The following is a 12,061-nucleotide window of genomic DNA, read 5'->3' as shown; positions in this document are numbered from 1 at the left end:
TGACGTGGTTGCTGGCGAAGTTGTTGCTGATTCCTGGTGTTAGCAAAAATGTTCTGAACCGACCGTACATACGTTTTCCCTGAGCTGTCTCATTGAGATGACAAACACTGTACCGTTGAAACGAAACCGTTCTGAGTCGACCACACATACGCATTTTTCCTGAGCTGTGTCATTCAAATAAGAAACAGTGTACTGTTGGATAGCGAAAAGTCAGAGACAATATGAGGGAGTGAGCAGACAGATTCGAGAATTGACAGTGTTTCAAGATGTAGTATTTCCCGAACGTTGTATGGGGCCGTCTATATAGGACCACCGGTGCCTGTGTGGCGTTCGTTCAAACTCCACACCCTTAAGCGAGAATTGATTTTGGTATGACGCTCCCACGATGTACGCCAGCAAAAAAAAAAAAAAGAAAAAAAAGAATAAACTACGATTTTCCTGGTTTCGTTCAGCGCAAAGCGCTATGCCGCACTGTGATCGCGATATTTCAATTTTTCTTTCAAAAAAAAAAAAAAAGAAGCATAAAAAAAGACCTCTCTTGGCCGGGTCGTTGCGGCCGTGTTTTGACGGCTGTGTCCGTCCTCCGGTATGATTTACCATCCGCACTCTGTGCTCGGAATGCGGCGAACGCCCTTCAGCGAATAAAGAACTCGCGTGCAAAGGAACACCCGTGATTCATTACTGAGAACAATTGAAGTCCCGCTATACAATTGCGGGCGGCCTAATAGAGACGAATGCATGGCGTACGGTCCTGTCAACGTTCTCCTCCGACGCCCGCACAATGAGGTGTTCCGGTTTCTGCGGCACCCCGCCGGGGCGGATATGAATATGCCCTCCTTGGAGTTGCTTCAAAACCTTTATTTATCATAGCTCCGTCTCTACCTGTGTTCTTTCATCTGTATTTTTCTCTCGTCATCCTACCTACCGATATCTTTCCGGGAACGGGCTAGTGCACTGTTCTTATTTTTTTACCCGCATGGTCTCTCAGAGAGCAGCGAATAAGCACGCGTCCTCGGTGCTGCCAGGCCGGACGTGCTTTCTTTTTAAAGCGAAGCTTTCTATGCCTCACTGATAGCATTCCATGTCGCTCCACAACGTACTGCAGGAAAGCCTGCCTTACACAGTTGGTTTCACCAAACTATGATTTTGACAAGCGAAGGCACATCAAGCGCCTCAGGAAAAAAGTGCTTCCTGTGGTCGGACTCGAATCTGGGCCCCTCGCGTTGTAAAGCCGACGTCCGTCCGATTGTGCCATTCCGACACCACAGTCGAAGCCGTTTGGATTTTGAACTTTGACTTTGACTCAGTTTGCTTAGGAGAAAACTTCGTGTTTTAACCATCTTACGAAACGGGTTTTAATGTTTTGTTACGAGGACACCTAAGCACTCGTGATTATGTCTTGAATGCGAAATCCTTAGTTCCCAGTTGCCGAACGGGTTTTTTCTCATTATCATCGTCTTCGTTCTTTTCCCATTTCCCATTGCGTCTTAATTTATTCGCCGCGTTACTACGACTTCGCACATACCCGCATTCGCGTCGCGAAGTAAGGAGGGCTTTCATCGGACCCGGCCGCGGTGGCCGCTTTTCTGAGGGAGGCGAAAAGCGAAAACGCCCGTGTGTACGAGATTTCCGCGCACGTTAAAGACCCCCAGGCGGTCAAAATTAATCCGGAGCCCGCCACTACGGCGCGCCCTCATCGCCTGCGTTGCGTCGGCGCGTTAAACCCTACAGTCAATCGACATTCGGCGGCACCGCACTTTCCCCATTCATCTCAAAGTACTCCTGTGGGCGTCAATTACATGTCTCTAACCAACGTTAAATTTCCAAGTTGAAGGCCACAACGCTTTCACTTGGTCCACCTTAGTCAGCTACCGTGAGTGAGCTGTGGTAGTCCAGGGGTTCCGTGCGCGAAATTCACTCCTCATCGGCAGTATACACAACCCAGCAAGTCCACGGCTGCGGTGGCGTTTACCGTCAATACGGAAGTGCGAGAGTGCGCAAGCAATTTTTCTTTTTCTCGATTTCATCTGTTTTTTTTTTAAGCAACAACCGCTGCAAGCGCACGTGGCTGGCTCTACAAATGTGGGGCATCCAAGCTATAGTTATGACTCATATATGCGTTATAAAGCTCGACTTCGACACCTTCGGAAACAGCGCGAAAAAACTCGTACAGAGAGAGGGCAAACACACGAGCGCTCGTGTCTGTTTGCCCTCTCTCCGTCCGAATTTTTTCGCGCTGTTTCCGAAGGTGATATGCGTTTGTGTTGCCATGGGCACCGATGGTTGTACGCAGATGTTGCACGCGGATTTGTAGCATTCAGTAAATAAATAAGAGTTAATGGTAGCGCACAGGACTTCGCAGTCAAGTCGATGGCCTGGGGGTAGTGAATGAAGCAAAGATCCACAACATGCGTCGTACTTGGTTCTCTCGCGTTCGACGCCAGACCAAAAGACGATGACGTCTTTATATGCTTTCGCTTTCCAGCTGTTGAAAGCAAGCCTTGAACGCTACGCAAAATCCGAAAGAACTGGGCAAAAGGGAGCCGTCAGGCGTTTTATCAGTAAAAGGCTGTATGCCCGCAAGCTGTCCCGCGGTGCGTGTACGAAACGGACCTTTTATCGTCTTTTATGAAAGGGGCGCCGAGTACGGACGCAATGCTAAAGGGCCTCATCTGGCTGCGTGCTTCTAATCGGTCTTCCCTTTCCGGGCGAACTCCGCTTGGTGTACAGCGCTCGGCACGCCGCGTGACTCATTAATACGCATATATCCGAGTGTGGGGGCTTGTTTTTGCTGCGATCCCCTGGCGTGCGGAACACCCGCAAGCATGGCAGGGGACGGGAAAGAGATAAACGCGAGGGGGATGTTTCAGACAGCACGGCCGCTAATTGGGCCGCAGGTGTGCGTGAGGTTGATGCACGCCGGCAGCGTTCTACCGGGGCCCCGGTGGCGATGCGCTGCGCGAACACGAGCGTGTACAGCAACGAAACCAGGCCGAATGTGGGGTATTGGAAGCAGTGCAGCAGTGTTTCGTCGGGCGCGACACGCTATAGACAGAACGCTTGTTTCCGAAATTGACCGCTGGTGTTCGGCTGAGTGAGTCGCGGAAAAGAGGAGATAACCGTTATGTTTTACTTGATTGCCCGATTTTGCCTCCCAAAAATACTCTACAGTCGCCCTCTGGTGGTGCTAAGAGATACAGAACTGATGACGACGAGGCTTAAGTTCAGTGGATACGAAACGTGTATTGGCTGATTAATAAAACCACTTGCAGTGAATTAATTCGTCTTGTTTCAAATGGTGCGCATCATTCCATTTGCACCGAAAATACTCTCATTGGTGAGGCGCTCCGCCGACGCAGTTGTAGCACTTCATGGTGGGCCTATACGTAACTTTCGTACACAAGCTCGTTTGTTGTTGTTCGAGGGGTGTCCTCCTCGCTGTACAGAACGGCCCTAAAGATGAATTCGGCTTCAAGAAAAATCGATTCAAGAAACGCGCCATGGGTAGCCATTCTATGCCTCACACAGAAAAACTCTTGACGGCCGTGTCCAACCATCGATCGCAAAAGAAGATACAGCGGACGCTCAGGCGTTTTCTTGGGACAACTTGAATATGGAATTGACGCCTCGTTCCATTCATTTCCACTGGGGCTTTTTTTATTTTTCTTTTAGCCTACGCAGGCTACATTGGATGTAGGCTCGATATTATGGGGTTGGTGCACATGACGCGGTATCGGTTAAGCAATAAAGCAGGGTTAAACGTATAAAGCAGCGCGCTCGATTTCACTAAGTGAGGCGGGATCTGCGCGTGACTTTACTCAAAGGCAGTGTGATTTCACAACACACACCTAATTTTGGTAAAATCGTATACCTTGTATTGTTATTCGTCAAATGTAGTACATTTGACAGAGAGATCGGTGTATCGAAGGCACTACGGCGAGGCAGACTCAAGAACATGAAAGAAAACAAAAAAAAACTGTGGTGGATTCCTCTGTCGTAGGAATCGGTAAAACACGAGAGTGAAATGTGCAGCTATATCTGGATCTGAGCATAATTTGCGAGTCGGCGGCTGTCTAGTGGGCGGTCTTGGCGAGCGACGACATGCTGGCGGGTCGCTTCGGCAAAGGTGTACTGGCGTTATTTCCGTGATGGATGTGACGTCAGTGAAATCTTGGCCTATACCGGCATAAAGCACTTTCGTGTTAAAATATAAAACCCGAAAACGAACAACCCTAAGTATAACGTGCTCTTGCGCACTAAAGGTTGCTTCCCCGCAAGAAGACCCTGTGTGCAGGGGTGCACCCTTTACAGGCCGCTTGCTTCGTTGTACTGGCGTCACTTCCGTGACGGATATGACGTCACCGAAATGTTGGTGTCTCCGGGAATAAAACACTTTCGTGTTAAAACAAAGACGAGTCTGTGGGTAATACACAATCGATAGTTGTTTTATTTCTATTATGGAGACGTGGGTTCTGATGCAGCTATTGATTGTATAGATGATACTGTTGGTAGTGTTGCGTCCTTAGCACTTGGGCAATCGAAGCTTCGCATAGCGAGGAATCATTAGGGACCGTCAGTGTTCCATAGCCGTGCTCGTTCGTTACCGCTAACCTGTGTGCACGTTCTGTGAACCACGCCTGCGGCGCACTCGTAAAGAAGATGGCCAGCGGGGCAGCGCGGCGAACGGAAGTTTGTGCCATGGTCACGCTCTCTGCGGCTTACCATTAAAATTTTACCGAGGATGAAAGCGGCTAAAGCAAGTTTGTTGAGCGATAGCTTTGTTTTCGGTCACAGAGCGCGCAGTGAACCGCAGGAGAAAACACAGACGCTGCTCGGTGCAGCCACGGGTATAGACGCGAACGTGCAGTTTACTCTGATGTAGCCAGCTCCTTCTGGTATACTTTTCCCACGGCACGTGCTCTGACTCTTTTCCGCTACCCCTTGTAACCTGTGCAACCGCACCTTAGCTGAGCTTGAAGGTCAGATTGACGCGGCGAGCCATTTTTAGGGTTTGTTCCTGGAGTAATAGAGCTTTCGCTCTAAAAAACACCGGTGCGTCAAAATTACGTCGAGACTGACAAAAACTCCCCTGTTTGTGTTTAAACCTTGTTCCGTCACAGCGCTGTATGGAAAGCTGCCTCGTGCGAGGTATGTCGTACATACAGTCATATGATCGTTTTACCTACCCGCTGTCACACGACCTGTATGCGTTATGTTACTGAGTGAACTTCTCGCATCACTGTCATCCGCCCCTAGAGTACCAGGTCAAGCTGCTAGCGCAGCTGACCTCGACGGCCCTCTTTCGCTCTCTCCATCTCTCTCCTCGTAGACGGAACGGAGTTTTCACTTTTCGAGCGCAAGTTGCGGCCGCTGCGAGCATTCGATGGCGGTCTGGCCCAGCGGGCGGCGTACGTCCCGCAGGTGCGCGTTGAGAAAAACGTCTTGACAGCGCGGCGCATAAATCAGGCCAACCACTGGCGCTGCCAACTGGAGAACGCCTGGGCCACGCGATTGCCCATCCTTCATCGCTAGCACGCTCCGCTCTCGTCTCGCACATGCGGGAACCGCCTTTGCGTTGTTCCTATAGCTGGTGGTGCATAGGCGTCCGCATTTCTATTTTTTGTTGGCCCACCCGCGCACTGTCCTATTCGATTGTCCAAAATATATATATATATATATATATATATATATATATATATATATATATATATATATATATATATATATATATATATATATATATATATATATATATATATATATATAAATCAAAGAGGTCTGATCAAAGCTCGACCAAATAGCGTGATCCTCGCATTTCTTTTCCACCACACATGCCCGATCGTGTATTGCATAATTGCAGAGTCAGCTGCACTTACTGAGTTTTGCATGCTTCCACCGAGGTGCTCGAAATGTCTTGGACAGTCGGTTACCTCCGTCCTTGCTTTTTTGTCCGGGGTTCGTTCTTTTACCTCCAGGAAAGTGCACCCACTCACTTGTGTATGTCGCTGCATCGAGAAATCTGTGGTCAGGCACGTTGCAGTTGTCAAGGATCTGAGTCAAGGAACTGAGTTGTCAAGGATCTGAGCCTCAGCGACTCAGATAAAAGCGTGCTGTGATTTTACCGCTAACTTTGAATTCAAATTTCGGGAGTTTGCGCGCCGAAGCTATGCAGCTTATCTGTGAGGCGAGCCTGAGTGGATCGAGGGCTGGCGGCTTAATTTAGACCACCTGGTGATGTTTAACGTGACCGGAAATTTCGACACCTGGCCGTTTTTGTTTTTCTGTCCGTGCGAAAAACGGCCTCCGCAGCCGGGATTGAACCCGCGTCCTCGGAGCTCAACAGCGCAACGCCGTAGCCACTGAGTCACGATACCGTGGCGGGTATCGTTATTTCAAGCTGAGTGCAACCCACTTCGTTGTATGTTCAAATTCAACTGGAGTTGCAATCACTACGTAAAAATGTTTACATACCGTTCCAGTTAGTAGCAGTAATGCCGTAGAAAAAATACGACTGAAAACTATAACTATCTCCCGAAATTAACTTAAGGCTGCTAGAGTACGAGACCTATTGTGAGTTGGTTTTATCAGAACTGATAATTTAACGTAGCTTTGACCTGATTTGTTTTTACTGATCTGAGTTACTTGATTTGGAATTATTTCTTTAAATTAACTTCTCACACACACACGCACACGCACACACGCACGCGCACGCACTGCGTGAAATCCCTTGTGAAGAGTGCTCTAAAGCTTGGAGTTAAAAGCCAACGGTGTGTTTTAGTTCCTATGGTTCAAGATGGTGGCCTTCTCTAGTCGCTTCCTCTTATGCGGCTCTTTCTGATTTGCGAGGCGTTCTTTTATTGCTTCTGTAGCTTCTGACGTAGCGTTGCGGCATCGATGACTTCTTCGTTTGGTCCGGCGTTGTAGCTTTGCACCCTGCAAGCGTCGTTGTCCTCTTCGTTTTACAGTCGCTACTCTCTGTTATTTTGTCGTGGTGTTAAGCTGTGATGTTGCTCATCGCGTGACAAACAGTGTCATTTCTTGCCACGACATCGGTCATGCGTCAGTTCATGTCTTGCCGTCCCTAACGCTTACCACTAATGTGGCTGAGTTTGGCTCACGGAGGCGTTACGTTTGCCACTCTATGCGCGTGGTCATGAACACGTGACCCAGCATAACCCGGCTGTGTGCTTCAGAAGCCCACGACCTACGCCACACTGTTGGCATCCCGTTCTCAAACGAGGTCGGAAAGGTAGCTGTATTTGAGCTTGGATGGAATCGCCAGCCGTCAGCTTGGCAGCATCCTCTGAGAACGCATACACGCCTCTTCATGTGAACGGCCCCTTGCAAGTGCAATTTGCGGCTTCCTTGTTCCGAGCGCGTGAGGCCGGCGTGCTGCAGTCGGCTGAGACTGAACGCTGTATTATATATATACATCCGCATCTTGTTGTTTAAGTTCTGCTGCGTGGAATTGTCTCCGTGCGCAGTGTGCTGTGTAAGTGAAGACATTAGACGCGTATTCTGCTACTGTGCTGCTGGTGAACGTGCAACAGCGTTTAAAGCACTTGAGCGAGTTCGACGCGGAGGCGGGCTGGAACTTTGACACTTCCTTGGACCGTGGCGCGCAGTCATGACAAGGCGGCGCTAGGGGCAAAAGCTTCGTTGACTTTCCTCACGGACTGAGGTCACGTGAATCCTCTCGGCATATATTTTGTTCTTTAGTATCTTCAAATATGTGTACAACTTGGTACGAATCTGTCTTTCAGATTACGTCATCTTCTGTGTAGTGATGTTTTAATTTGTTTCACGATCGCTGTATAGCGGCGTATATACGGTGACATAATATTTTTAGCCTTTTCCCCTTTTTCTCGTTATGCCATCTGACTTTGTTCGCCCACATATGAAGTAGCAAGCCCGCCCCATATGGGCTAACATGTTCAGTCTTCAATAGAGCTCTCTCGGGGCAGAAACTACCTACGGGGAAGAAACTTGGAGGATCACTAAGAGGGTTCAACTTAAATTGAGGATGACTCAGCGAGCAATGGAACGGTAGATGATAGGTGTAACGTTAAGGGGCAAGAAGAGAGCGGAGTGGATCAGGGAAAAAACGCGTGTTAAGGACATATTAGTAGAAATTAAGAACAAGAAATTGGTGTGGGCAGGGCATGTAATGCGTAGGCAAGATAACCGTTGGTAGTTAAGGGTGACAGAGTAGATCCCTAGAGAAGGCAAGCGCTGCAGTGGGCGGCAGAAAGTTAGATGGGCAGATGAGATCAAGAAGTTTGCGGGGATAAATTGGTCGCAGTTAGCACATAATCGGGACAATTGGAGATTAATGGGAGAGGCATTTGCCTTGCAGTGGGCGTATAGGCTGGTGATAAAAGCTCTCTCTCTCTCTCTCTCTCTCTCTCTCTCTCTCTCTCTCTCTCTCTCTCTCTCTCTCTCTCTCTCTCTCTCTCTCTCTCTCTCTCTCTCTCTCTCTCTCTCTCTCTCTCTCTCTCTCTCTCTCTCTCTCTCTCTCTCTCTCTCTCTCTCTCTCTCTCCTGTGTTAGGTATGCAGATAATTGATATTCGTGCAGATGTTACCTATGGTATCCCGTGCACGTGGGTTTCATTACATGATTCCCGGGCATTTATCTAACTATGCCGTACGTGTTGCAGAAAAGCCTCATTGAATTTGCTCGTAATGTATCTCATTAAAACTTTGCCTTGTCGTATAACGGTCTTGTTCACGTAGTGCACATCCCGGTGACTATCAACAATATCAGTACACCGCACAGCGCCTTTGCTCCGCTATAGCAAAGCCTGTGTTTCAGCACACAGCGCCGCGACGTCAGTTGGTATCTGCTCGTTGCCGTGTACCGGGACCAGGACAGCACACAGTGCACACCCACTGTCAGCGCCGAAAGCTGAGCTTGGTCCCTTTATGTTTCGGAGCGTAAGAGGCGGTATAGTCATGGGAATGGCCTTCACATCAGGTTTGTTTAACTTAAACAGCCCACAAGGGCTGGGAAGGGCTTGCGTATAGGCCATACCGCACCCACGGTGTGTTTCAAGTTTCAACCGGCCCGTAAATTAACGCGGGTCCGGATTAGGAATAAATTTCAATCTAGTTTTACGGCTTTTTGGAATCTTGTGCAAGGTAAGTCGTTTCGTTCAGCTGCGCAATGTGAAGGCAACTCGGGAGGTGCTTTGGCCGACACCTGCGTCGCCACCTTCCAGTCCCGGCAGCACGTCGGCAGCTACCAAACTAAGATAAAACGCGGTCGCAGCTGCTGCCGCGGCATTTCGTTGCGACACGCGTTCAGTGGAAAACAGCATAGCTGAGCATCTGTTGCTAGCCGGAGCTGCACGTGTGCCTGGCGATGTTTTTGTTTGAAACCGATGCCAGAACTCGACTGGCTGAATTATGCTTACGGAAAGAAACTGTCTAGGCGAGTGAACTTTGTTGGACCGCAATGGGACCGCAGCTGCATAAATCGGCACGCAATAATTAGCGAGGAGGGACTTCCGACGGAGTCTGTGTCATCTTGATGTGTCCAATATATCGTGAGCGAGCTTCCCCGAGGAATTTAGCCATTGATTCGGCGTAGCGTTAGAGAAAGATATTTGCAATCATATAAGGACCTGCAGAACATTTCAGTTTAAGATTAAGTAACATTGAAACCACTCCTTCGTAACTGCTAAACTCAGAGTTCACTTCGTTGGGATTACGTATCTCTCCGACGTTATGACAATGAACTGAATAAGAATAAACGAATTGGAAGAAACAATTAAATTCTGTGGCAATCATCTGCTTATCGGTTGTAATTTTATTACCTATTTTTATGCTATCGATGTCGTGACTTCCCCTCACGTTCAGGTGACGCCAAACCCGTCGCGGTGGCTCAGTGGCTAAGGCGTTGCGCTGCTGAGCACGAGGTCGCGGGTTCGATTCCCGGCCGTGGCGGCCGCTTTTCTGATGGCGGCGAAAAGCAAAAACGCCCGCGCACGTTAAAGATTCGGCGCACGTCATTTATCATCCGGCATTTATTACAAGCCCATAAAGTTGGTGAGTGAGTGAGTGAAAAAATGAGCGAGTGAGCGAGCCAGTGAGTGAGCGAAGGTGAGTGAGCTAGTGAAAGTGAGTGATCGAGTACGTAAGTGTGCAAGTGAGTGAGTGAGTGAAGGTGAGTCAGTGAGCAAGTGAGTGGGGGCGAGTGCGGGAGCAAGTGAGTGTGTGGGTGAGTGAGTGAGCGAGCGAGCGAATGGTTAAGTGAGTGTCTGGGTGAGTGCTTGTGTGAGTCAGCGAGAGTGGAGTGTGCGTGTGTTAATAGCAACCCGAAAAGGAAACCCAGTAGTCTATAGTAGTAAGGCGCTATCATAATCACATCACCATATTTATGCCCATTGCAGAGTAATTGGTCTGGGCTGTTTTTCAAATGAGGATATCCATTTTTGAAATGCTAGGAAACAAAATGGAGGAAAACACGCGCTCTCACGAGGAACGAACCCACAGCCTTAGGATCATACGCGTCCGATGCATTACCAACCTTGCTACCGGGGCGCCCGTACTCAGCAAGCTCCTCTATACATCCCACCAGGCAGATGCTAGAGTGCGTTGAGGTGTTGACCTCCCCCCCCCCCCCCCCCCCCACACACACACACACTTTTTTTTTACTCCCCCCTGGTGCGCAGTACTTCAGCAAGAGCTTGCGGCTGGGCTCCGGGGTCGGCGGGGGCGCGGACGCCTCTTCGGCCGGCGGCAGCAGTAAGAAGCAGAAGGTGCAGCTGTGGGACAGCGTGGTCAACGTGTTGCTCGTCGAGGGCCGGAACCTGCTCGCCATGGACGACAACGGCTTCAGCGACCCCTACGTGCGCTTCCGCCTCGGCACCGAGAAGTACAAGAGCAAGGTGCGTGCATGGGGGGACCGCCACATCTGCTCGTGTAATTATTACTCTGCCTGCTGCGGGGGACGATCTGTCCCACGTAGAGGAGGTTTCGATTCCCCAACTTCCTCCAAGTGCTGTATACCTCGTGAAGCAGCCGGTGCAGAAAAAAGTGCAAGTGTAGGTAATCGCCCCCTTTTTCGAAGGGATCGGTAACGGTGCACGCAGTAGATATTTTGTTTATTTATTTATTCATAGAAACCTTACCGTACCCATGGCGGGGCATTGAGTCAGGGGGGCATTCGAAAAAGTTCTCACAGGTTAAGCACAACCTTTAGGCGGGAACAGAGCAACAACAAAAAAATATGAACGTAGTACACATATTTCGAGGCACGAAGTGAGCAGTATTTGAAAGTATACGACACTTGCTGCCTTTAACACAGTTAAAGAGGGATAGAATTTGTAAAAATGAAAGACAGTGCAGCTATAAAGCGCAATAATACGCAATGCATTTGAGATACTAATGTATATATTGGTGTGTGTTTGTGTTAAGCACTGCGACTGCATTCCATGCGCGACAGCCATAATATCTCAATCTTCTCAGACCGCGGGTCTCAGTCTCAAAACCGCCAGGAATTGCGGTTTCCCAGTTCGTCCTCAGGTTCTTTCGTGACTTGTTAAGTACGCCGTTCACACTGCCAATGCGCGCGCAGCTTCTTGGACTCTTAACCACCACACCATAGCTTCACTTGCGTAACTATAACGCGCTTAATCAAAAACAAACAAACAAAGAAGCCGAAACACGATGTTAAGAACGAGTGCATTACGTTTAGTACAGACCCCGCGTTTCAAGGCCGTCGAGAAATTCGAATAGCGCTTCAGTGAAAAAGCAGGCAAAAAGGGCACGTGCTCGCCTGGCCGCAATGTTCTGTGCCGTTCTTGTACACGTTGAATGACGTATGCTTCACGCACGCTCAGCCACAATGGCGGCTCACATGCAAGACAGGCACATTTTGACATGCGGGGAGTAAATTATGTGTTCGTTCTAATTATTCTTTCTCGTGCACACGCGCACAATACGTACGTTCAACGCCGCAAAAAGCTTTCCGTCGCCTAACCTTTGCACGCCATCGTCCGTCGCTTCGGGCGGCGCGCTATTTCGGTAATTACGCACTCCGCGCTAAACGACCGAGTG

General features: G+C 49.2%; 1 protein-coding gene across 2 annotated transcripts in view; it reads left to right on the top strand.

The window, feature by feature from the left end:
- LOC144170270 (multiple C2 and transmembrane domain-containing protein 1-like) overlaps positions 1–12,061 on the top strand; it is a 251,515-nt gene that overhangs the window by 200,736 nt on the left and 38,718 nt on the right. For both annotated transcript variants that reach the window (XM_077699955.1, XM_077699956.1), the window contains exon 7: positions 10,675–10,890. In XM_077699955.1, the coding sequence (XP_077556081.1) occupies positions 10,675–10,890 (216 nt within the window). The remainder of the gene's footprint in view (positions 1–10,674; positions 10,891–12,061) is intronic.

Source organism: Haemaphysalis longicornis, unplaced genomic scaffold (genome assembly GCF_048455015.1).
Source record: "Haemaphysalis longicornis isolate Haplotype H1 unplaced genomic scaffold, Haemaphysalis longicornis Haplotype H1 scaffold_2, whole genome shotgun sequence".
Taxonomy (NCBI): Eukaryota; Metazoa; Arthropoda; class Arachnida; order Ixodida; family Ixodidae; genus Haemaphysalis; species Haemaphysalis longicornis.
Note: the sequence above shows the minus strand (reverse complement) of the source record. Positions and strands in the feature narration are given on the sequence as shown.